Source organism: Tenrec ecaudatus, chromosome 4, assembly GCF_050624435.1.
Source record: "Tenrec ecaudatus isolate mTenEca1 chromosome 4, mTenEca1.hap1, whole genome shotgun sequence".
Classification (NCBI taxonomy): Eukaryota; Metazoa; Chordata; class Mammalia; order Afrosoricida; family Tenrecidae; genus Tenrec; species Tenrec ecaudatus.
In genome coordinates, this window is record NC_134533.1 from 12,399,097 (window position 1) to 12,424,831 (window position 25,735).

Below are 25,735 nucleotides of genomic sequence, written 5' to 3' on the forward strand. Positions count from 1 at the left end.
GCCCGGCCGCCGCTCGCTCGCCCCCAGCGCCGCCCTGGCCCGGCCCCCGCCCCGCCCCCGCCCGCCCGCCGGCCCCGGCGCCCCCTGCCGGCCGGCCCGCGCCGCAGCCCCGCCACCGGCGGGACGCGCGGGCTCCTCCAGGGGGCGCTCGGCGCGGGGCGCGGCGGGAGGGCGGGGCTAGGGTCCTCGCCCTCCCCTGGGGCAGCGGAAGCCAGGTTCAAAGGCAAATCTCCTAGACATCCCGATAACATCCTTTGCCATCTGCTCCCTAGCTCAGTCATAGCCATCTCCAACCGTTAATGACCATTTGGTATGCCTCAGTGGAGCCCTGGTGGCGTAGTGGTTACGCCTTGGGTTGCTAACGACGGCAAGGGCAGCAGTTCGAAACCACCAGCCGCTCAGCAGGAGGAGGAGGCTTTTCCACGCCTGTAAAGAGTTCCAGTCTCTGAAACTCACAGGGGGCAGTTCTACCCTGACCGTTACGGTCGCTGAGTAGGCATCAACTAAATGGCACTGAGTTTGGTTAGGTGCCGGCTGGTGCTACAGAAGCCCTTGAGTCACAAGGTCAGCAGTTCAAATCCACCAGCCTCTCAGAGGGAGAAAGAAGAGGTTTCCTAGTCTTGGAAACCCATAGAGCCAGTTCCACCCTGTCCTATAGGGTCAGTAGTAGTCAGAATTGTGCCTTCTATGGCACCACCCACACACTTACCTTGTCGAGGAGGTTGCCTGAGTTTTGCAAATGAGGAAACTGAGGCCCAGTATCCCTACAAAAATGTCATGACGGAAGTGGTCTTGTCCAATAGGGTTGCCACACGTGATTGCTGGGTCCTGAAAGCAGGGTTTTTAGACTGAGGAACCTTTGTAGACATTTACATGTAAATAGTTGTATGTGGCCGGTGGCTCCCAGCCGGCGAGCGTGTGAGTAGTTTTCAGTGACCGTGGCAGGAGCTGAGAGCCAAACTCTCCATCCTACTTTCCCTGGTGTGTCCAGATGACAACACACACACACACACACACACACACACACACCTTGCCTGCACCTCCTCACCGGTTCCCTCTCATCTCTCTCCTAGCTGGGCTCCCCCACCCCAAATACCCAAAGCCAAACGCACTCCATCGCGCATGGTGACCCTGCAGGACAGAGTAGACTGTCCCTTGAGTTCTGAGACTCTGTTTCCGTGAGTGGAAAGCTCCGTATTTCTCCCAGGGGAGCTGCTGCTGGTGACCTTGCTGGTCAATACGTCAGGTCACCAGTATACCACCAGGACTCACCCGGTGCCCAGTCATCCCAAACGTCTCCTTTGTAAAACGTCCACTTGATCCGATCACCCCTTTGCCAATCCAGTGGTTTCCTCCTTGCACCCCAACAAAACCCAAAGCTCTTGCCTTGGTCTCTGAGGTCTCGTGTGGTCTGGCCCACAGCGCCTCTCTCTCTCTCTATTGCTAAGCCACAACCACCACTGTTGTGGCCATTGTTAATTGTTGTTCCACCTATCTGCAGTGCTCCGTCCCTGTGGCTCTTACCCACTCATGCGTCACCTCCCTGAGGGACCAATCTGAAGGAGCCCCTCGACCGGGACCTTCTCCCCACCTGCCCCATCAAAACCCAGAAAAAAACTCCCTGTCATTGTGTAGTTTCTGAGCCAGAACACACCTACAGGACCGGAGAAAACTGCCCCTGTGGATTTCTGAAGATCGTAACTCGTTTGCTTCAAATGAACTCGGATGTCACTAAAGTATCCAAGTCCACTTCAGGTTTACCCTGAGGCCATAACTCCTGACTGGAGCAGAACGCCTCATTTTTCTCCCGTGGAGCAGGTGGCGTGTTCGAACTGCTGACCTTGTGGTTATGGTCACCCTATGCCACCAGCACTGCCGTCGGGGGACATTTAATCCCAAAACCTCACTGCCATCGAGCTGATTCCCACTCATCGCGAGCCTATAGGACAGGGTAGAACTACCCCATGGGGGTTTCCAAGATGGTAACTCTTTGGGGGAGTAGAAAGCCTCATCTTTCTCCAGTAGGGTGGCTACTGGTGTCAAACTGCTGACCCTGTGGTTAGGAGCCCAATGTGTAACCCACTGTGCCACGAGGGCTCCAGCTAGGTCTTTCTTGACACCTAAGGGGAGATTTTCATCTAGTTTTTTGCTTATTTTCCTCCATCCAGAATAAATGCCCTCGGAGGGCAAAAGACTTTTCTGTCTTGGACTGTCCCTTTAACACCAAGAATCCTCACCGGCATGTAGTGACCCGAACCATCTGGGCTCATAGCAAGCTTATCAGACAGAATTGCTTCTCAGGGTTTCAAAGCGTCTCAACCTTTTACAGAGCCTCGTTTTTCTCCCTCAGAGTGGCCAATGGGCTTACACCACCAACCATGGGAAGGCTTCAGCCACTGTGCCACCAGACACCCAGTAGGTGCTCAATAGATACATGCCGGATGAATGAATGGACAGGGGCATTTGGGGACTACGGAACCCTAGACCTGGATGTTTTGGGAGCCCAAAGCCTTGAATGCCCCTCAGACTTAGCAGAGCTGGAAAAATCGACCCCACCGACTGCATTCGTCTTTCACAGGTGACTGAGCGGAGACCAGAGCAAAACACCAACCTAGCCAGGCTGGAACCCACAGCTGTATGTGACCCCAGTCTCTAGAAGGAGGAAGTGGGTGAGCTGGGCTCTCCATGGGGCAGTGGGTAAGAGTTGGACCCCCGGAGACTGGCTGACTACTTCCATCCCCAGCCTCTCATCCCTACAACAGCCAACCATGGGGGAGGGCTGCTGAGGTCCAGATGTGGCCTGGTCAGCAGGCCCATAGTGGCCCGTCACGAGGGTCAATGCCACGACAGTTCTGGGGCTGGGGGAGGGGGCGCCCAGGCCGGCGGCCACCCCACAATGAGATGTTGTTCCTGCTGTGCTTAGCTATAGAGAATGGATTTTGCTGCCGTCCCCAGCTGTGAGCTGACCAGGCGCTCCCGCCTCAGGCTGGGGCTGCGAGGGGGAGAGGGGCCACACTGACGCCTATTCTTTCCTGCTGAAGCCCCCCAGAGGTTATCCCCCCTCCCATGCAGACTCCCTTAAGACAATTGTTATTCTCTGCTGGGCCCCCTCCCCCTCGGGGTCAGGCCTGCCTATGGACAGAGCGGCTGGCCGGCCACACTCAGTGATTTGTCAAGGACCAGCTGAGAAGCCAGTGTCCTTAGAAACTTCCACTCACCCAGCTCTCTCCTCCATCCCTTGCCTTCTGGGCTGGGCTGGGTTGAATTGTGTCCCCAACTCCACCCCTGCCCCAGAAGAAAGGCCAGAGAGCTAACTCAGGAGGGGGGCCCCATGTGTGGACAGGACCTTGTTGGGAAGCAGGGACTTTACAGGTGTGATCGAGTGAAGACGAGGCTGTGCTGGGCCCACTGAACCACCCACCACATCAGCCAGGCAGCTTGTCAGGGGGTGGGGGGTGGTTGGGGTGGGGGCGTCCTGCAGACCCACCCGTGGAGACACACCCGTGCTTGTCAGGGCTCAGTAGCTGTTTTTTCAGAAGGCGGTTACCAGGCCTTTCTTCTGAGGCACCTCAGGGTGAACTCGAACCACCGGCCTCTCAGCAGCAAGCGCGGTAACCATTTGCCCCGCCTTAAAATAAAAATACCACAGAGCCAAGTTGACCCAGTTGTCAGCAGCTACTTGATGCGGATTCAGTAGAACTGCCCTGTGGACTAGGACGGGCCCAGAGCAGAACTGCTCCACAGAGCAGTCCAAGGCTGTAATGTGCATGGGCGGAGGCAGTCCTGGTGGCTCAGCCACTGAAGCGAATGACTGCTAGCCGATGGGTTGGCGGTTCGAACCTATGGGTCTCTCCAAGGAAGACCAATGAGGCTGTCTGCTCTGCCAGAGCTGAGACAGAAGGCATCTTAAGCACCCCATGTGTGACGACAGCCCTAGGAAATGAACGGTGCCTAAAGGTCCCCCAATCGCAGTGCTGGTGGTTGTGGGTGTTTCACGCTGGCCTGCTAACGGCAAGGTCGGCTGTTCAAAACCATTCGATGATCCGAAGGAGTAAAGATGAGGCTTTCTACTCTCACGGAGAGTTCGTCTGGGAAACCTGCCAGGGCAGTGCTGCCCTGTCCTAGGGGGGCGGCTTTGCCTTGGAATGAGCTCGATGCGGTGAGTTTGGTTTTGGAAATATCGCTCATTTGAGGGCCCTCCTGCTTCGCTCAGCGTTTCCCCGGCCCCCATTTGCTCCCGGTGTTTTTATTTTTTTATTTCTTAGTTGTGAAAACACAGATGAGACATTTTTTTTGGGGGGGGGGGCGAGCTGATTAAGTCTCGGGGCAGAGCCTTGCCTTGTAGTTTGAGAAGGTGGATGGAGTCTCCTGGTCATCTGGGTCTGGCCACCTTCCCTGACTACGCTCGGCCACGGAGCAAAGGGTCAACTGTGTCCTCTGGGCTGAGGAATGAGCCGGCTGAAGTGTCTCAGTCTCTAGGGACCACCCAAGGGTGGGGGCTGCCAGGCCCCTCCTCCGTGGTGCTCTTGGGGGGATCTGAACTGCCAACCTTTAGGCTTGTTGTGGAACAGCCATGGTGAGGGCCTCCCAAGGACCCTGAAGTGCCAGGTGAGTGTTCAACAGAGGGTATTGCCTACCATCTGCTGACCCTGGAGGGGCAGACTGGCCACTAAGAGATGGCTGGTCAGAGGGCATCCAGAGGCTTAAGGGTTAATATGTCATGGGCTGGAAAGCCAGCCCCCTGAGAGGGTGGGCGTCCTGGCCTCCCACCTGCCTCCGAGGGAAAGCGAGGTGGTACAGGGGGGTCACTGATCATGAGCCTGGCAGCAGCCTTGTCCTGGTCTGGGGGTCGTATAGGGGGTCTGCCCTCCACATCCCGAGGAGAGTGGGGGTCAGTGGGGCTGTCCTGAGTGGGGATCCGCCCTTCCCAGCATGACCCCTTCCGGGCATCCCCAAACCTTGCTGGCCCTTAGGCTCTCTGCTCGTCGACTCATTAGGCAGAGAGAACCCCCAAAACCATTAGGTGAGCACCCAAGGCAGGTCAGCGGGAGGCCTGGGCTGGCTCCCAGATCCGTGTCAATCTCCTGATGACCTTGCACTGGTCTCTGACCTGTTTCTACTTCTGTGAGGCTGAGGATACTGTCATACAGCCCTGTGTCAAGCTGGGTCACGCTGGTCACTACAGGGATGGGGTGGGGCAGTCCAGGGTGGGCAGTGTGGGAATCGGCTGGGTCAGTGCCTGGGCCAGCCTCTGTGGGTCAACGTGGGCTTGACTGGAAGAACAGCACAGCACCACCTGCTGTGAAGGAGGGGCAGGCAGGCCCAGCTGCGTGGTGGACGCTGATCCCAAGTCCTGGAGCCTCTCCCAGTCCCCACGATGAGAACCAGGCTGGGATGGGGTCCCAGGGAGTGGCAGGGGCGGCGCATGGGCACGCCCCTCGGCAAAGCCGTCGCTGGTTGTGCTGGTCAGCACCACATGGACCCTTGGCCTAGCCCTCAGGGGAGGGTGGGTGGGCCATGGCTAGACCCAATTTGAAAATACAAGGCTGTAGCTGCTGTCTAGTGTGCTCTGATTCATAAAATCCCTGTGGGACAGGGCAGAACTGCTCTAGTTCCCAAGGCGTTACTGAAGCGGTCAGCCACCTTCTCCCTCATCGCAGTGGCTGGGGGTTTGAATCAACTCTCTTTAGGTTAGCATTGAACTAGGGCCTACACCTGCTGGGCTGGCCTGGAGCCAAGCCCACCCTTAGTGGTCCCTGCCCTGAAGACATGGGCAGCTTCCACACCCCATATTCCTTCCCAGGGGAGGAGAAGGGGGCAAATAAGTCCAAGGAGCATCCTGGGTAATACACTGGGCTGCTAAGGGCAAGGTCGGTGGTTTGAACCCACCAACAGAATGCTCCAGGAGAGAAAGATGGACAGAGATGTCTATCCCATTCATAGAGGTTTACGGCTTCAGAAGCCTACAGAGGGGCTCCGTGATTCGACTCAACTCCGTGGCAGTGGTTTTTCTCTTTCGAGGGGGTAATGGTGCTCCAACACCGTCCCCCTCGCCCATCTCCATGCCAGCAGGACCAACAGGCTGCAGTCCTTGAGCTCACAGGGCTTCCAGTGCCTACGAAAATGTGGGCCCCTTTGCACCCCGCTGCCCCAAGGCCCACTGACCCACCATGGGCATGTAACAAGAACCCCAGGGCAGTCGTGGGTGGGTAAATTGGGAGCAGGAGTTGAAGCTGGCACTGAGCCCCCGGCTGATCTCAGAACTCCTGCTGCCTCCACCAACACACGGTGGGCCCCGGGGGCGGGGCCAGCTGTTTTCCTCTCCAGCCTAGTTGTCCTGGGAGCAGATCCCGACCTTTCTGGTTCCGGTGGTCTCTGTCCCCCTGCCCCGCTCCCCCTCACTGGGAAGAGAGGTCACGGGAGGCCAGCAGTGTGCATCTACTCCCAGTTTATACACAGCTCTATACAGTCTACAGAAACCTCTATGTACAGATATATTTATAGAATACGCTATATTAATGTGTCTCTTCTTTTTACAGCAATATTAGTTTGGATCTTTCATACATTAAGTACAAAAAGGCTCGGGAGGATGGCACATGGAGAGGGAAGGGGGCGAGGCGGGGCCGGCTGCTCCCCTCCCAATTGCATATATGGAGGCCTTGGGGCCCTGGGAGGGCGAGCGGGCCAGCACACAGCAGGGCACACTTGTGGGGGGGCGGGCACCGGCCGGGGATCGGTTTGAGCCGAGTTGGGCTGGGGGGTGGCTCAGACCCCCCAAGTGGTGTGGGGAGGAGGGGGGAGGCGTGCAGCAGGTCTCCCTGCAAGGGCTGGGTAAGGTGGGGTGGGGGTGGGGGTGGGGGCCGACCCTGGGGCACCCAGGTCTGAGGCCAAGCCTGCCCCAGCCCCAAGCCTGGACTGCTGTGTGGCTGCAGCCTTGGGGGTGGGGGGGTCAGTCCCTGATGGCTCAGTCCTGGACATGGGTGGTCTTCACATCCACCCAAGAGGCCCCAGGAGCCACCCTGGCAGAGGACAAATTAAAAGGCCAGACCCCCAAGTATCCTGGCCGGGTACATGTTAGAACTTGGTTGAGATTAAGGTTTTGCCCGATTGGTTCAGTTCTATAAGCCATTGGCTTCGTCTTGCTTATGGGCTGGTCTGAGCATGCCTACATTGGGCTCTAAGTGGGGTCTGGTCTGGGAGGGGGCGGCGGGGGGGGCACAGAGTGGGAGGCCCAGCTCCCAGAACTCTGTCCCCATCTCTCAAGGTGGGAGGCCTGGTCCTAGCTGTGTGTGCGTGGTTTATGAGATGACCATGAGACCAAGCAGGTGTGTTTGTGTGTGTGTGGGGGGGGGGGGGCGGGGTGTTGGCGAGGGATGCTGGGAATGGGAGCAGAAGGGAGAAGGGGGGAGGCCATGGCTCAGAGGAGAGGTGGGCCCAGCAGGTACTTCCCGCCTCTGCACACAGGGCAGATCTCAGAGCAGCAGGCACCCCGGGGACACGGAGCCTGTCCCCAATCTGTGCCTGGCCCCTTCCCAGGGCCCTGTCGCCCAAGCTCCCGCTCTGTCTCCGTGCGGGCGGGGTGGGGAGCAGGCAGGGAGGCGGCGGCCCCTCCAGCAGTCCTTCTGCAGGATGGTGCACATGTGCACACGCCCCCGGCCCCCTGTCCCTGCAGAAGGGTCAGGGCTCTGATTCCCCAGACCCAGCAGGGAAGAGACCCCTCTAGTGAGAGCGATGCAGGCACAGCCCCTGCTACCCACCCCCGCCCCACTCCTGCCTGGCAGAGGGTCTCCACACCACACCTCACTCCTGGCCCTGCTCCCTGACCATGAGAGGGTGTGACTGGGGGAGCTCAGGAGCTTGGGGGCCGAGGGATGGGCAGCCAGATTGTCTGGGATTTGGGGTGGTGTTGGGTGGGGGGAGGGCGCTCCTCCCAGGGCCCTGACAATGCAGCTAGGGGTAAGCACAGAGCCCTCGAGTGTCAGGCACCCAGCTCCCTGGGGCGTAGAAGGCCAGCCAGGGAGCAGCAGGCAGACTGGGCGCCCAGGACCCATCCACAGAGGGGCAGCAGGAGGGGTGCCCACAGAGGGGACAGTCCCAAGCCCACCCTCCTCCGGGTCCCTCCAGGCCCAGGTCTGCCCCAGGGCCCTGTGCGGTGGCCCTGCCCCATGCACAGGGGGTGCTGAACACATGATTTGGTGGAGGGGAGTGGGTGGAGGGTAGAGGGCTTGGAGCCCAGGACATGTCCTGAACCCTGCCCAGCAGCTTCTGTAAACGCATCACTGTGGGCCTCCACAGGGGGCCACCCCTGGGGCTGGCCAGCAGGCTTCTGATCTGAGGGGAGGGGGGGTAGCCAGATGAGAGTATGGGGCAAGAGTTACTCCCCTTCGTCCTACCTGGGCCCTCGGAGGGCAGTCACAGGACCGTGTGGTGCATCGGCTTGGCCCCTGCCCATCTTGGAACCCGGGTGCCCCGGGAGCCCCATGGGGGCAGTCAGGCTGAGAGGACCCACCCTGGCAGGCTGTGCCAAGCTCCTCTTGCTCGTCCCCCCTTTTCCCTGACCCCCATTGGAGGACTGAGTGCCTCCCCACCTTGGCTCTGGGGGTCCTAGGTTGAGGTAGGGATACGGACCTCCCAGTGCTGGGGCAAAACCACCCCCACTGTGGGGGTGGGGGTCACCCGTGGGACCCCTTCCCCCCGTTCTGGCCTGGGCCTTGGGCGGCAGCTGCTGCTGGGCGCTAGTGGGCCGAGATGGCCAGGTCTTCTTGCTTGGCTGGGCTGGCCCCGTGGCCGGTGGGGGTGGCAGTCCGGGTCTTGTCTGGCGCCAGGCACTCCTGGCTGCTGAGGAGGCCGGTGGGCGTCAGGTCCGTGAGCTCGCCAGACGAGCTGAGTGGGAAGGAAGGGGAGAGGGAGATGCCGGAAGAGGGGTCGGCCGAGCCGGCGAAGCGCCGTGGGGGCTTGGGCACCAGGTTGGGCTCGAACTGGGCCCGGAGCAGGATCTCCTGCTGGCTGGGGGACTTGGGGCCCTCGGTGTAGTCGCTGGTGGGGCTCTCTGGCACCACCATGCAGTACAGGTCCTGGAAGGAGCCGCTCTTGCTGTCCAGGTTGAAGAGGCTGTCGATGAACTCGGCGAACTCCAGCACCTGCGGGCTGGGCGAGTCCCCCAGGCGCCCATTGTGCAGGCTCAGCTCCCCACGGGAGGCCGCCCTGACGCCCCCCTCCTCCTCTTCCTCCTCGCCACCGGGTCCCCGCGTGGTGGCACTGGGTGGCCGCTCGGGCGAGGCGGCCCCACTGCCCGGGGTGGCCTCCAGGGGCTGCGTGTCCTGCGAGTGCTTGGACAGGCTGTCGGCCGCCAGCAGCTCGGTGCGCGAGCTCAGGGATGGGTTCTCTTCGGGGATGGCCGGGTCGATGTAGAAGAGGTGGCCCTCGTCCCGCTCCAGCACGGCGTGCAGGCTGGGCGAGCCTCGGATGCTGCGGAAACCCGAGGAGCGGCGTGAGTCGAAGCTGTACAGCGACTCTGTGTCCGACAGGCTCTCCATGGTGGCCAGCGGCGCCCGCCGGGCCTGCAGCTCGGCCGCCAGCCGCTCCTGAGTGGACAGCAGCAGCAACTCCACGGGGTCCTGCCGGGCCACGGTGGCTGCCGCTGCTGGCACGGGGGACAGCAGCCGGCCCTCCGAGAAGCCCTCCAGACTCATCTCAGACTGAGACTTGCTCCTGCAGAGAGGTGGGTGGAGGGGTGTGAGGTGCAACAGGCCAGGTTGGCGGGGATGGGTAGGGTGGGAGGGATGGGGGTGTCGGAAACCAAGGCCTCAGCTTCCTGGGGGCTGGCGGGAGGAGGGCAGCTAATTCGGATATCAAGGGGTCTGAGGTGGGATATCCTTAGGTTAAGAGGCCTTAGGAGAAGCCAAGGTATAAAGTTCTGGGGTCACTGTTGTTGGGGGGCCCTGAGGTCCTAAGGCCTGGCTGGGAGCTCTGGGGTGCCAGGGCTGCTGCTGGGGGACCCAAACTGGTGCCCCCATCAAGGGACCCCAAACTGAGGCCCAGAAAAGGGATGTGACCAGTGGCTCTGTCCCTGGTTGCTCAGGGGGCAATGGACAGACAGACAGCCGGGGGAGAGGGGAAGGGACAAAAGTGGGGTGAGGGGAGCAGCCACAGGCAGAGCTGCCCTCACTGGAGTCCCTCCCAGACCCAGGGTGGGACCCTGTCACTTCCTCCCTCTTTCTGGGGCTCCTCCCCCCTCTCCCATGGGCTGCAGGGAGTGGGGGTGGGGTGGAGGGGGCTGCTAGCGGCCACCTCCTGCCCCTCCACGCAGTGGCCCTGAGTGAGTCACAGAATTGTGCTCCCTGGGGTTTTCCATGGCCTGTTTTGGTTTTTTCTCCCTTTGGAGGGGGTCACAAGGACTTTCTCCTTGGCCCCTCTGTGTGGACCCCAGCCTCCAGCCCCCGGTGAGCAGTCGAGCAAGGGCACAGGGATGAGGGCAGTGGCCTGGCACCTGGGCTCTCGGTCCAGCATGTAGGGACAAGAGGACGCCAGGAGGGGTGGGCTGGGCACTGGCGCCCCCTCTGGCCACCCTTAGGAGTGCAGGCAGAGGGGCGGTGGGGTGGTGGGGAGCAGGTCACTGGGGCAGCTGCTGTGACAGCGGCAGTGCCTCTCTTTGTGGTCCCCCTGACGTCTCAGGATACATACTGAGGTGGCCCCCAGTGTCCCGCCACTCCCACCCCGCTGCTGCCTCAGCAGTCCCTGGCCAGGCCCTCAGGGGCCGCTCACGTACCGGACACTGCTGTTGCGTCGGTCCACGGGCGGGAGGTCCAGGGCCAGGCCGGCTGGCAGGGGTGGCCCTGTGGGCAGCGGCTGCTGCTGGAAGATGAGCTCGGGCGTCAGGTCCACCTCCGTGGGGCTCACCATGACCTTGGCCGCGGACAGCAGGGCCGTCTTGCCCTTATTATAGTTCTCTAGGACCTGGGGATGGGAGGACAAGTGGGGGGCAGGTGGCCAGCTGGGAGGCAGTGGCCCAGGCCAAACAGAGCCCGTTGGACTCCCCCTGCCCCCCTGGAGGGAGCTGGGGGGAGCTTGTCCCCAGGCCCACACCCTGCCCTGTGTTCAGCCAGCACCTTCCTTCTCGCCAGCGCCCACAGCCAGGCTGCCTCGCCGGGAGACGCTTGCCCCGGGCCGAGTGCCTCAGGGTGGATCTCAGGGTTCCTGAAAATCCCCTGGCCTCCCCCAGCAGGGCACGTGGGTGGGGTGGGGGGCTGACCTTGTTGAGCCCCTCCATGACCACGTAGGGCAGGTGTTCGTGCAGCATGGCCGGCGAGATGATGACCTCGTTGAAGGCCTTGTTGTCGCCCCAGATGGCAAAGTACGTGGGCTCCTCCTGCTCGCAGCAGCTGCGGGCACGGGGTCAGAGAGGCAGGGGCTGGGGGTGCCTGGCTAAGGTCCAGATCGGCTCTGGGCCCCCGTGCCCCTGGCCAGCAGGGCTGTGGCTGCCCCCACCCCCACCCTGAGAGGGCCCTCTGGGCTGCCTCATAGAGCTTCATCCCAGGTTTCATCCCCGCCCCACCACCACCCCCGCTGGCCTGGCAGGGGGCTGTCCACACCCTTGGGGTCGAGGGTTCACGGCCACCCTCCGTCTCCACCCCCTCGGGAATTTCAGATGGCAGCGAGTGAGCGAGCACCCCCACCCTTGGCCCTGCTTCAGAAGAGATCCCAGTGGGGGCAGGGGATGGGGTAAGGGTGCGTGGCCCTGGGGCCGGCTCACAGGTGCCACCCACCAGCACTGCTCGGCAGGGTGGTTGTGGACCACGTGGATGATGCGGCCGGGTGGGTAGAGCGGGGTGCTGGCTGACAGGGCGATAGTCAGGTCACTGGGGTGTGTCCAGAGCCGTGTGCTGGCCAGGGTGGTCACCTCCGCCTCCTCGGGCAGCTCCGACTTGGGGATACACTTGGTAGCCCCCACGATGATTCGCCACTGTGGGGGTGGGGTGGGAGGAGCGGGGACAGGGATGAGAAGTCCCGGAATGGCTGGGGTGGGAGCGCGGATGGCGGATACGTGAGGACTGATGAGGACAGGGGTGGGCTCACCTTGGGCTTGGTGCTGCGCTGCAGGACGTCCAGGAGCTGTCTTCGGAAGCCCTCTAGCTGGGAGAGGCCGATCCTGGTGGGGGGTGGGGTGGGGGCAGCATCAGCCTGTCTGGCAGGCCACCCCCGGTCACAGACAGGTAGGAGGGGGTGGTCCTAGGCCCTTTACCTGAGTGTTCACCAGGCCAGAGGATGGGAGGGGCGCTGGGCACACAGCAGTGGGGCCACTGAGGAGGGGGGAGCTGGGGTGAGGGCCCAAGGAAGGAGAACTTCCCAGGAGAGGCCGTCAGGGCTGGGGGACTTGCCTGGGGACAAGGTCCTTTCCCAGGACGACAGCGGTCACGAACCCCTTGGAGTATTCCATGGCGTCCTCGCTGCCCAGGAAGGAAGCAGAGGGTGAGACCAGGGCGGGAGCTGCGCTGCCCCCAAGCTGGAGATGGGACTCTGCACCCGGGGGCTGGGGGTGGGGCTTTGGGGCAGCTCGCAGGGGCTACAGCTGGACTGCTCACTCCCCACCACGCCTTTTCAGCCATGACGGCTTTGCCAGGGGATGGGGGACCCGGGGTCCGCTGGCTACTATGGAGCTGCCCCTCCATGCGTCCTTCCACCCAGGTGGCCAGGCTCGGAGCCTCCCTCCCTCCCCAGCCCGGCGACTCACCTCAGCAAGCCCCCCGGCGGGGAGTAGGCAAAGCACTTGAGTGTCGGGTACTGCGGGCGCAGGAGGAAGGAGAGAATGGCGGCGGTGCCCGCGCCCAGGGAGTGGCCCACCACAATCAGGCCGTAGTGTTTGGTCCCTCGACCCTGGGGACAGAGAGAAGCCTGAGCCCACCACCTGCCAGGCCGATGGCAGGGGGCCCGTCAGTCTGGGGAGACAAGCCAGGCGGCTACTGGGCCAGGGTAAGAGCCCAGCTAGACACACACATGGCAGCCTAACTCACAAACTCCTACTCATCCTTGAAAACCTTGCTCCAGGCTTCCTCCCTGGGGAGGCCCTCTGTGATGTGATGGACCTGTGCCCGGGAGGGGCCGTTCATACCACGGCCGTGGTCGCATGAGATTAGTCAAGGCATGCCTGGGACCTGCCAGGCCCTGCACCCCAGCAATCAGACAGGGCCTGGTAATCGCTGCACAGGGCACAGGGCAGAGCCGGTGGCTCGGACGGCCCCAGGGCCATGTGCGCTGCTGTGACTGAGCTGTGTCACTCTGCTCTGATGGAGTTTTCTGCTCCCATAAAGAGTTACTGTCTTGGAAACCCACAGGGGCGGGTCTACCCTGTGCTATGGGGTCGCGATGGGTCGGATCCCACTCGGCCGACGGCAGGGAGAAAGAGAGACGGTCACTGTGGGAGCCCTGGTGAGTGGTTGCGCACTGGGCTATGGGCTGCAAGGTCAGCAGTTCTAAAGCAATGGCTGCTACCCGGGAGAAAGGTGCAGCTTTCTACTCCCGTAGCGAGTCACAGGCTTGGAAGCTCACGAGGCCAGTCCTACCCTGTGCTGTCGCGGGCAGTGAGAGTGTGTGAGGGATGCCGTGTTACAGTACAGAGAGCTCCTGACACAAGCCCAAGGCTCAACACGGGGGCTTGTTGCTCGTGTTGCCAAGATCCCGGTTTGGTTTGGCTTAAACGTTGGTGGATTAGGTGAGGGTTTACCAAGCAGGCCACCATTTTTGCATTCAGCGACTTTATCACACTTCCCCAGGGGTTTTCTCCCATCTCCCCCATGCAGGAGGCCCGGTGGCATCACCGGCTATATGTCAGGCTGTGGCCTGCAAAGTCAAGAGTTTGGACCCGTGGGAGACAGACAGGTCTTTCTGCTCTCATTAAAAAAATTTTTAAAAAGGATCATGGTTATGATCTGCTTTAATCATAGGAATGTGTAATAAATATAGCTATAAAACTCCTATGAAGGGAGCAGACAAATACGACTCCCAAGATTTTATAGCCAGTGGGCGCTGCTAGCCTGTCCTAGGGGGTCGCTGTGACTCAGGAAAACCATTGATGGCAGGGAGCGTAGTTGTTTGTTTTGTGAGCTTGCGGTCTTACACGGTCTTCTCTCCTGGCCTGTCCTCTACTCTCCTTCTACCCCGGACCCCGACCCCCTGCCCCTGGTAACCACCAAAGTCTATTCCTCTAGGTGGGACACCTTTTCCACGATGAACATGTATAAGTCTATAACGCTGGTCTTGTACGACCTTTGTCCTTTGTGACTGACTGACTTCCCTCCGAATAGCGTCCTCGACGTCTGTCCACGCCCGGCCTCAGGACACTGCACGCCCTGCAGTGACGGGGCTTGAGCCCCTGGCCTGAATCCTCCTGGTGCTGCCCGTGCCTGGCATTGGGCAGCGGCTCTGAAACAGGGCACAGGACTGAACAGGGTGACCGTGCGGGGCCGCACTGGGGAGGGTGAGAGGGTCCCCATTGGGGAGCAGAGAAGAGGGTTGGAGCCTGCTGCCTGGGGGTGGGGAAGGGGGTACAGGGGGAGGATGGACAGGGAAATAGCCTCACCAGGTCCCTCCCGAAGGCCTGAGACAGGACCATCTCCTGCTCCAGCTTCTTCTTGATGTACTCAGCCGAGAGGACCATGCCCTGGGGGGGTGGGGGTGGGGACAGCGTTGTGTTAACAGGGGCCCAGGCTCAGCCACTTGGCCCCTGTGACTTTGGTGCACAGATGGGGGGGGGTGCCGAGGGCTAGATGAAAGCTCCCTTGGGCCACCCCACAGGCTCCTCTGGGGGCATGTTCTGGGCAGGTAGGATGGGGGGGGCGAGGGGCCTGGGGACGGTGAACCCAGTGAGGGGCCTGAGGGGCCTGGTGTAGGTGCCCAGTTCCTGCTCATGGGTGGGGGGGAGGGGAGGGAGGCAGGGGCCCTGGGGTATAGCTGCCCAGTTCCTGCTGATGGGTGGGGGGGGAGGGAGGCAGGGGCCCTGTGGTGTAGGTGCCCAGTTCCTGCTGATGGGTGGGGGGGAGGGGAGGGAGGCAGGGGCCCTGGGGTGTAGGTGCCCAGTTCCTGCTGATGGGTGGAGGGGAGGGGAGGGAGGCAGGGGCCCTGGGGTGTAGATGCCCAGTTCATGCTGGTGGGTAGGGGAAAGGGAGGGAGGCAGGGGCCCTGGGTCGGCCCACTTGATCGTCATGGGTACCTTGTGGCCCAGCCAGGTCCCATGATGCCCCTCCACAGGAAGGCGCTCGGCATCACCTGTCAGGTCCGTCAGGGCGTCCTGGGGGCAGGGGTGAGAGGGAGTGGGTAAGGGCAGCCCGAGGTGCCCTGGTGGGGGGTGGGAGGTCCATGTGCAGCATACCTTGGGGGACAGGGTTCCCCGAATGCTGATCACCACCTTCTTCTTGTCGTGGTCCACTGCCACATAGAAGGGGGTCTCATAGACCTGGGAAGCAGGTGGCTTGTGAGTCCGGTGGCCCCCCCCCGGGAGGAGGGGCAGGGGCTCTGAGAAAGAGACCTTACAAAGCCCCTCCCTGACCAGAAAGGCTGGTTCCTAGCCTGGACACTCGGACCTTCCTGAAGCAGCCCCTGCCCCTGCCTGGACCACTCATCTCAGACCCCGGTGGTCACGCCCCCGGCAGCCCAGCGCCCCCTAACAAGGTATATGTCTCCTCCCCCATTCTTCCAAAAGCAGGGCACCAGGAAACCCACTCTTAGCCAAGTGACCCTGGCTATGTCCCTGGTGACCCCGTCACTTCGGTCCTCAGCCCTTCACTCGGCCGGGTGGGATGCACTCCTGACCCCTGAGATCGTGCAGGCGAGATGGAGGGAGGTCTGAGGCTGAGGCTGGCCCAGGGAAGGGGCGTGGGGGCCCCTCACCGCGTCATGGCAGGAGGTGTAGACGATGTCCACCGCCGTCATGTTCTCATCCAGGAAGTGGCGGCGGATGGCGATGGCGTTGCAACCGCAGCAGTTGTCCTCCTCAATGGTCACGCCCGGGGCGAACCGGGGCCTGGCCGGGCACAGGCAGCACCTGGATGGGGTGGGGGGACACAGCGCTCAGGGCTGGGCACAGGAGTGAGCAAACTCCCCTGCAGACCACGCTGACTACATCCCCTGGTGGTCACCTAACCCGTCCTAGGCCCCTGGCCCACCAGCCCTCTGGCAGGCAGCAGGGTGGCAGGTGGGTGCCCCTCTCCCTGGGGTGTTCCCCCCTTCACTTAGGTGGTGCCACTCTTTGACAGAGAGGCAATATGAGTCCACCCAGAGGTCCTAGAAAGAAAGGCCCGGTGATCCCCACGCACTGGTCTCAGAAGCCCCACAAACCTGCTCCTGACCTCCACCGGGGCAGCCTGACAGGACTGCACCTTTGCATGCCCACAGCCCAGGGTCTGACTGCCCTCCTGACCTTCCCTCCAGCCCCCTCAAGCCCTACTGGCACACTGCAAAGCCTGGAGCCACCCTGCCACGCCCATTCCCAATAGCAGCACACCAGCTCTCCCCCCATTTCAGGACCTGTTCCCTCCAGCTCGGGGGCTGGAGCACTCCCTTGCCTACGCCCCGATCCCGTGGCAGCCCAGCCGGAGCTCAGCACATCTGCACTCCAAGCCCGCCAAGCCCAGGGACTCCCTTCTGGTAAAAGCTGGGGGCCTCCCCACAGCTAGCCCTCCCCACCTAGCCCCCACCAGCCTGTCACCTCCAACTCCTGCTCCCTCCAGCACCCCGGCCCCCTTGCTCTGCCTCCCTGGGCTCACAGCACCCTCTCCCCACATTGGCTTGGCTGCCCTTCCCTCCCCGCAGCCTCTGTTCAGGTACCATATCACAGCGAGGCCTAGCCCGGCCATGTCATCTCACACCCGGATGCCTCCTGCCCCCAGGGCATACCCAACTTTACATTGACATCCATCTCCCCAGCACCCATCTCCGTGTTTGTCCTGTCTGTCCTTCCAGGACGTGGGTTCCTCACACGTATTTATAGCAACTGCCAGACACACCCACCCACCATCGTCAGACTGATTTCGACTGGCAGTGACCCCGCACAGCTGCACGGGAGCTGCCGGCCTCCCTCTTTCTCTCTTGGAGCCGTGGGTGGGTTTGAACCGCCGACCTTGTGGTTAGCAGCAGCCCATGGGCAGCCTCGCCTCCCCAAACCCACTGCCATTGGATCATTTCTGCCCTTAGTGACCTGATGGGACAGGGCAGAACTGCCTCTTTGGGTTTCTTGGACTTTACATCCTTGAGGGAGTAGGGCGCCTCCTCCTTGGGAGAGGCTGGCAGCTTCAAACTGCCGACCTTGACCTTCCTTAGCTAAGGCTCAGGGGAGCTAGCTAGCTGGGCAAGGAACCAGGGAGGGCTGCAGCTGTTCCTCTGGCCACCAGAGGGAGCCAGCGCCCACTAGATGGGGACAGCGGTGATGTCACGGGCCCCTGCGGCCAGCTGTGGTGTCATAAGAAGGATGGAGATGATGCTGGGTTTCGGGGAAGCTGAGAGCTTTGTCCTCCCTCGGAGCAGGACCTGCTGGGCTGTCACATACTTTCCACTGGAGAAACCTCAGGTGAACGAGCCCCTGGGGTCCGGTGGGGTAGAGTGTGCCTAGGGTGAGCACCGCCCCCCACACCCCTCCCACCTGCCAGTCAGGGGTCTGAGCTCCAACTCTCGGCTCAGCATGGCCAGGAGACATGAGGCCTGGCTGCGAGGCCCTGGAGAAGTGGGTGCTGGCAGCTTAGACGTGACATCAAGTGCCAAGGTGCAGAACAGACCCGGCACACCACACTATCCCCAGCCAGACCCACCGCCACCCTCTACTCGACTTCCACTGGCAGCAGCCCTAGGGTGCACAGAACTGCTCCTTACGTGTTTCTGAGGCCTAGAATCTCGCAGGGAGCAGATGGCCTCATCTACTTCTGGAGCATCGGTTGGCGGGTTCGAACTGCCGGCCGTTGAGGTTAGCAGTCCACATGTGACCCGGCACAGGTGCTCAAGGCTGGCTATCTGAGGTCTAGGCGCCAGTGAGCTGAGGGCAGGCTCTGCTATCAGGCGGCTGGAGATGGGGGACCTCTGGTAGGGTCAGAGGCTGTGTGTTCTCCTGCCCCCAGGAAAGCTGAACAGGGGGTGGGGCTCCCCAGACAGTAGGCTGGGGGAAGACCCTAGGAAGATGTGGGTGGGGCTGGTATCCCCGGGCTCCAGGGCCACTGAGGGTAGGCTGGGTGCCGAGAAGGCCCTTGGCCTCAAGTGACACCCTGGCCTGCCTCCATCCCATGACACCCGGTGTTCCAGGTATGTGCCATGTGGCTATCATGGGGTCTCGGGAGTGCCTGCCCTCCTCCAGCATGAAGGGGCCTGGGATCATGCCCTCTCAGTTTGCATAACACCTCCCTGTGGCCCGCCAGGGGCCTGAGTCTGATGGGCAGCCTAGCTTGCCTGTGCCCCACTGGAGCTGGAGTCCGGTGGGCAGGCAGGACAGCTACCCCTGAGGCTGCCCATGAAGCAGGTGGTGAGAGCCCAGGCCTCAGGATCCTGGGTCCCCCATTAGTCGGACTGGATGTGGTGTCCTCTCTGACTGGCTGCTTGAGGCGGGGTGGTGGTGGTGGTGTGTGTGTGTTGTGGGGAGAGGGGGGCGTGGGCAAGTTTGAGCACACTGGCCAGACTGTCCCAATCAGAGCTTGAAACCACTGTACTGGGGCTAAACCCCGTTCAGAGAATTGACCTTTCCTGCCCAGACGGACAGAACCAGACTCTCAAGGGGTCTGATGTGCACACCTGGGTGTCCTTGAATCACCTGGGGTGCTGGAAGGGGGATGTGCGGGTGTGGTGTGAAAGGCAGATTCCCCGAGGTGGGGGATAGGGAGTGGTGCGGCTGGAATGAGCTGTTTTGAAGCCCTAGCCCAGACAGAAGGTGGCTGCTTGCTGAGGTGCCGGTGCTGGGGAAGGGGCAGAGGCAGTGGGGACGGAAGTGGCCGCCAGCCCTGACAGGTGTCAGGAGCCCAGGAGCCGGCCTCCTTTCAGCCTGTGTGGGCCCAGCGCAGAGTCACAAAGCCCAGAGTCAGAGGCAGACGCTCCGGGGAGCTGTGTGTCTGACCTGCCCTTGGCCCCCGTGAGAACGAGGACAGGGCCTCTGACTGTGGGTGGGCCTCCAAAAGGCAGGTCCTTACCCACTGTGTCCTCTCCACAATGCCCCACGGAGCAGGTGGAGAAACTGGGCCTGGGCTGACTGACCCAAGGCCGCCAGTCCCCACGTCTGCAGTCTGGGGCGAGGCCCGGTGCCTCCTCCGAACCCCCAGGAGGCAGGTAGCAGGTACTCACGAGCAGGAGCGGGCCAGCTGGCAGAGGCCGCAGGCCGGCTTCCGCATCAGGTACATGGGCCAGCCGTAGGCGGCCAGGGCGAAGAGCATGTAGTAGCAGACCTCCTTGTACCGGAGCATCTCTTGCTGGAAGACAGGAGGGGGCGGGGCAGGCTTCCATGTGCTGTCCTCCCTGCTTGGGGCCCAGGGTGGGGGGTGGGGGCCGGGGCTGTAAGGACCAGGATGCTGCCCCTTCCAGGTGTGGCCCTGCCTGGGAGAGGGGCCCTCTGCTCCTCCAGCTGATAATTGCCTTTCCTTAATTATCTCCCTGCCAGCAGGGCAGGGCAGGAACCCTCTTGGGGGTGGGGTGGGAGCTGGCCTAGGGCTCTGCTGGATCCAATTCCTGGCCCACTTTCCTGGGAGGAGGGAGAGCCACTAGAGTGGTGACACTAGCCTGCGGGGGCCTGAAGGCCACCTGAACCACAGGGTCGGGCTGGAGGCTGCAGGGAGGGGGTGTTTAACCTTGCAAGGCTTGGGTGCTGGAGGTCTGGGGCAAGTGGCTCATTGGGTCCCAGCTCATCACTCTGGGGACCCAGGGGTGGTAGATGCAGCTGACTTGCGTGGTCAAGGCCCTGGGGCAGGTAGAGGCTGGGTCTACTGGAGATTGCCCTCTCTGAGGAGGGGAGGGGTCACTGGGACCTAGGGCATGGCAGGCCTCTCCTGTACTTACAGGGAATTAGTCACCGTGTAAAAGTTAAAGAGGGCGATGTAAAAGTTAAAGAGGGCGATTAGTCATCTGTGAAGGGAAAGCGGTAGTGCCTTAATTCAGGGCCGGAGGGTGGAAGGGATCCTTGTCTGCTCTTCAGGAAAAGGAAATTACCTCCTGGGGCCTGGGGTGGAGGAGGCCAGCCGCTGGGAGTGGGAGGGGAGGCAGAGGTGTCCAGGCTGGCCCTGGCCTTACGGGCCATGGTCACCCACCCCGAGGTGGTTCTTTTAGGGAGGTCAGCTCGATTCGCTGAGAGGCCAGTTCCGGTCACTCCCCGGCCAGCCACACACGGCCTGAGGTGGAGCTTCCCCCGGTGCCCCAGCCGGAAAAGAAGGTCCCCCACTCACCGCCCTTTGCTCATGGCAGCGGCCTGGCAGCGCCAGTGCAGCTCAGCCTGCAGACCCAGGAGAAGGGCAGGGGCGGGGTGGGTGGGGGGTGGAGGCAGGGACACCCCTACAGGGACCCCGGCTCACCGAGTTCTTCAGGTCGAGGTACTTGGTGTTCCTGGTCACCGGCATCCCCGACAGGAAGGCCAGGATGTCGTTGTTGGCCTGCAAGGCACCCCAGTGAGGGCAGGGTTGCTCCCCGGGCCCCAGAGGCCTGGGGTGCACATGGCTCCTGGCTCTGCCACCACTGTCTTGGTCCTGGGGAACAGGGGCGGGGGGTGGGGCTGAGACCCCCAGGAGGGAGGGGCAGCTGGGAAGGGCGGCAGGAGCGTCCCCACCCACCTCGTCCAGCACGGCATTTCGCTTGGCTCGTTGCCTCTGCCGAAGCAGCACCAGGCCGGCGATGATGTCCGAGGGCACGATGTCCAGGTCCCGGAAGAATTCCGCAAAGAGGTAGGCGATTTCCGAGTAGGCATCCTGGGAAATGCAGGGGTGGGCAGGCGATGGGGGAGCAGGAGAGGAAGACAGCAGGTGTTAAATCCCCCCTCCCCCGCCCGAGATGCCCCACAGGCCTGTCCTGGGCTTGGGAACCTCAGGCCCTGCCCCGCGGAGGGCGGGGGGTGGTCTCTTCTCTCGTCTGAGTCCCTACAGCACTCAGTCACTGTCCACTCTGTGCAGAAGCAGGCGTGAGCCATTTCTTGTTCTCTCTGCACCCCATCCCTCCTCCCCGCTGGAAAAAAAAAACACACCCAGACTCACTGCCATCTGGCTCTGAATTGATGCCGGCTCAGAAGGACTCTGTAGGGCAGGGGAGAACAGGCCTGGGAGTCTCCCAGCCTGTCACTCCATAGGAGTAGAAAGCCCATCTTTCTCCCAGACACTAGGAGTCAAGGCCTGGCTTTCTTATGTACAAACAGAGCCCTGACTGAGCTGCCTGCTGCCCACTACCCTCACCCCACTGAGTGTCCTCCACCCTCATGGCAGGCCACTCAGTGACCACAAGGCGTTGCCTGGGAAGGGCTGTGATCTCAGGGCCATTGGCCCTATGACTTCTCCCAGGACAGCCATGTGTCTGTGGCCCCAGGCGCCCTGGGCACCACCCTGCCTGTGAGGAAGCCATGGTGGGAAGCTGTTCAGGGCGGCTGGCTCCCTTGCTGGCCTTCACCCCAAGTGCCTGGAATTTGTGCTGCCTCCTCAAATGGCCACAGGGTCCAGGAGAGCCGGACCCAGCCCAGGCCTGTGGCCCAAGACCCGACGGATGTGGCCGGACCGACACTGAGGTCAGAAGCATGACCCAGCTAACCAGACGTGTCCAGGGCTGGACTCAGCTTCTGGCTGAACGTGGTGCTGGACTCTGCTAGAAACCAGGCTCTGGTCAGAATCTGGGGGTGGTGGTGGGGGAATGGGGAGAGCATTCTGCCTGTACACTGACCCCTGACCTTGTTCCCAGGTGCCCAGCCTGTATGTGAACTCCTGACTGTGTGCCTGGCCTGTACACTGACCCTGGCCTGTGCCCGAGTACCTCAGTGTGCCCCTGTAGACCTGGCACCCCAGTCTGCACCTTCAAGGGGGGTGCTCCACCCCTTCTCCCTGGCAGGCCTGGCCCAGCCTGGGGCTGTAACCCCTCCGAGAGCGTGGGGTGTCTTCACTCATTTTGGGGGGGGTGCTCTCTCACTTAACTACTCACTGTAAGGCTCCTGGTCTTCCTGGGTCTACCACTGGGGGGAGGGGGCGCATGCCCACTGGCTCTGGCACTAACTAACTAGCTGTGGGATGCTGAGCAAGGCAGGCCACCTCAGCCTGCTCTGTAAAATGAGGTGGGCTGGATGATCCCAGAACCCCCTCCTCCCGCCCCCCATGCCAGCCTACAGCCCTCCACCTCAAGGATGAAGGACCCTGCTTACCCCTCTCCTTCACCCGTGCACGCGTGGGCTTGTGTACGCGTGTGTGCACACACACTGCTTCCCCTTCCCTCTGGCCTGCCCTGAATTCTGAGTGTTTCGGGATCCTATACGGATTCGAGGCCAGGCCTTCAGAGCTTCCATCCCCTTGGCAGAGCGGGTGGATGGCTGTCCTGCAATCTGGAGACCTTGGTCAGCCCTCCTCAGGCTCCGACACCTTCCCCACGGCACCCAGGGGCTCCACCAGGGGAGTGACCTGGGACTTACTGATTGGGAGTCCTTGGTCCGCGTGCAGCAGAGAAACACCTTGAGCCTGCGAGACCAGCTGGTGGCCTGGCCCTCCTCTAGGCGGTGCCTGCAATAGGGATATGGGGGGTTGGTAGTTGATAAGATGGGGGGCGCACAGGGCAGCCTGTACTTGGGGCTCCACCAAACGCAGAGGTGCTGGAGAGAGAAGGGGACCCAGGCTTAGCCACAGGCAGGTAGTCAGCGACCTGCTGTCGGTGGTCAGGGGCACTCCTGGGGCAGGGGGGGTGGGGGCTCCTGCTGATGGGGCCCGCCTCAGGCCTCAGACAGACCTGCTTCCCATCTGAGAGACTGGTGTCCTTAGACCTATGAGAAAGTTCCAGGCCAAGTGAGGTGCAGCGGTTCCCGATGTGAATGCACACTTTTACATAGGCCTCCCTCCTGGTCCCCATCTACTCTCACTCCAGCCCCAAGAGGTCTGGCTGCCCTGATGGGGGGAGAGGTTTCCCAGGAGGCTGGGGCCCCTTGACCCAGAGGCAGAATGGTGGGCCAGTGATCTTCCATGGTGCCCCCCACTGCCCTCAATGCTGGGTGCCCAGAAGTCTGTGGGCTGAGCATAAACAATGTAAACATCCAATTGAAGAGGTTCTCAGGGCCATGCCCTCTCGCTGGCTCCTGGGGAGTCTGATGCTGGGTGGTCAGCAGGGGCAGGCCAGGGTGGCCCTCAAATGCAGTCAGGCACTTAGCGTCCATCAGCAGGGACAGGCGGGACCTCCTTCTTGAGCCCTTTGGCCCCTCTTTGCAGCTCAGGCCAGCCTGCCTGCTCCCCCCGACAGGCTCCACACTCCTTTTAGATACCAGGGTGAGAGGGTAAGCCAGAGCCTCCCAGGGCCTCAGCAGGGCTTGGGCCAGAGCCCCGGGGCTCGCTCTCCTGAGATCAGAAGAACTGGAGGGTGCCCGACTACCACTCTGATCAGGATGGGGGTAGAAAGCAGGGCGGGAAACAAAAATGTGTAACAAAATTCAAAATTGGTAAAAACAACCAGATTTGAGGGTGGGGGGAGATAAAGATGGTTAGAACCCCTGAGGCTGTGACCCCTGAAGTTTGAAAGGGGACCCACACCCCCAAGGATCAACTTTCTGCCCGGAAGCAGGGAGGAGCATCCTCCTGGGTCCAAACCACCATGGGAGACCAGGAGGACAGCGTGTGCCCCCAAACCACACACGGGAGGCAGGCAGGCAGGCAGGAGGAACAGGAGAGAAGGCTGGAGGACAAGGGGAGCCAAAGAAGGAGGTGGGGAGTATGCTGTCACCCAGAGGGGTTGCAACCCTTGCTGGGAAATGAACAGGGATAAACTGTCGAATGAAAAACGAATTTGCTTTGAATGCAAATTACATTAAGTTGAACAACAAGAGTCCCAGGGAACTGAGGTTTCGGGAAGCTGCCAAGCCCTTAGGGGACCTGGGCAGCCTCACAGATCCTAAACCAGTGATGGTCAAAACCAAGGGGCAGACCCCTGGCTAAGCCGGGTTCTTGGACTCTTCAATCTTAACAGGGCTTTCACCCTGTCAAGGGGCATTTCCTGCTGTACTGCAGTACCCCTGCTACACACCAGGGGGCAGATGGCTCTAGGAGTTTGTGGAAGCTGGCTGGAGGGAGAAGGTTTGGACCACGTGAATTAGTTAGGCTACCAGGACCCAGAAAGGGGAACACCCGCCAAATCTGGACAGAAAGGCCAAGATGTCCGCCTGTCTGCCCTGGGACTGGCTGCAGCCTAAGGTCAAAGTTCCCGGGGAGTGGTGATGGGCGCTACTCCCGCCATCCCTTCAGATTTCACTGGGAGGAGGAGAAGGGACCAGGGGCTTGGTACTTCTAAACTCCCCAACATGAAAACTGCCTTCCAGCCTGCCTCCCCACTGGCACCCTAGTGCCCCCCACTCCCCCCTGCCGTGAGAACCCCTAGAGCAGCAAAGTGCTGGCCTGGACATGTCCTTGTTGGCTTCAGAGCAGAGAATGGCCTGAGAGGGGGTCCAGCTGCACCCCCACGCCCCGCCAGCCCCGTCCCCAGGCCCAGGCCAAAAGCCGTCTCAGAAAGTATTCTAATTAGACCACCAGAAACTACCAACCCCCACTGCAGCAGGCCACCCTGGCCCCAGAGGTAATTACCGAGAGACAAAAAGGGAAGGTTTTTTTGTTATTCCAACCACCCCTCCTCCCCCCCCACCCCCACCCGCCAGGGCCCACAGAGCCCATAAACCAGGTCAGAAGGGTGCATCCGCAGAAGGCGTACAGGGGGGTGGTGGCAGGCGCGGGGCTGCAGGCACGTGGGTTGGAGCTGCGAGGCCTGGTTGCCGGGACAGGGAGTGGCTGAATCCGGCCCATCAGCCGGGAGGTACTGACGTGGAAGGTCTGAGTGGAAAGTGAGTGACACACTGGCTGAAGGGCAGGCGGAGAGCAGCCCAGCCCGGGCTGGAGGGAGGGCCAGCTCCGCTCCTCACCCATGGGACGGACTTGGGGCTGGTGACTCGCCCTTTCCGGGACTCACAACCGCTCCGGGTTGGCAAAAGGGGTGTGTATCCTGGTGCAGCGGGGGTTCACTCTGTGGTGGTCTTGCCTTGCATGGGCATGAATGGGGGGCATGGGTTCAAGTGTCTGCCCAGGCGCCATGTGCCTGCTTGTCAGCAGAACAGGTTTCAGTGTCGATTCCAGAACCGGAAAGACCAGCAAGGAAGGCCTGGCGATCGACGTCTGGGAACCAGCCAATGAAAACACCAAGGATCCTCGTGGCCCCCAGAGGTCTCACCCCCAGCCCTCGGGGATGGTGCAGACAGGGGGCGCGTTTTACTCCACCGTGGGCGGGGCCCCGTGAATCAAGGGCCAGAGATCTGACAAGTTAACATCAGCGTGCACCGGGCCTCCAAGCACTCTGCCAGCCCTCAGGTTGCTCCTTTTATAAAACACGGAGCAAAAGGAAGCCCGCCTTCTCTGGGAAGCCTTCCCTGATTAACCTCTTCATCCCCTTATAGGCACCCTGGTGGCACAGCAGTTAACTGCTCGGCTGCTAACGGAAAGGTCCATGGTTCGAAAGCTGAGGCAGCCTCTTCCTGTGAAGGGGAGATTCTTGGAACCCCTCTTGGGATAGCTCTCCTGTG

The 25,735-nt window shown here is 61.7% G+C and overlaps 1 protein-coding gene across 1 annotated transcript in view; it reads right to left on the reverse strand.

Annotated features, from left to right (window-relative positions):
* Positions 1-6,463: 6,463 nt before the first annotated feature.
* Positions 6,464-25,735, reverse strand: part of DAGLA (diacylglycerol lipase alpha) — a 57,965-nt gene continuing 38,693 nt past the window's right edge. Inside the window, exons 6-20 of the mRNA XM_075545636.1 lie at positions 22,604-22,691; positions 20,778-20,912; positions 20,523-20,600; positions 19,306-19,430; positions 15,883-16,036; positions 15,365-15,448; positions 15,206-15,283; positions 14,576-14,656; positions 12,731-12,873; positions 12,378-12,446; positions 12,076-12,148; positions 11,766-11,962; positions 11,252-11,381; positions 10,769-10,956; positions 6,464-9,711 (exon numbers count right to left, since the gene is read on the reverse strand). Coding sequence (XP_075401751.1) covers positions 8,736-9,711; positions 10,769-10,956; positions 11,252-11,381; positions 11,766-11,962; positions 12,076-12,148; positions 12,378-12,446; positions 12,731-12,873; positions 14,576-14,656; positions 15,206-15,283; positions 15,365-15,448; positions 15,883-16,036; positions 19,306-19,430; positions 20,523-20,600; positions 20,778-20,912; positions 22,604-22,691 — 2,599 coding nt within the window. The 3' untranslated portion in view covers positions 6,464-8,735. The remainder of the gene's footprint in view (positions 9,712-10,768; positions 10,957-11,251; positions 11,382-11,765; positions 11,963-12,075; positions 12,149-12,377; positions 12,447-12,730; positions 12,874-14,575; positions 14,657-15,205; positions 15,284-15,364; positions 15,449-15,882; positions 16,037-19,305; positions 19,431-20,522; positions 20,601-20,777; positions 20,913-22,603; positions 22,692-25,735) is intronic.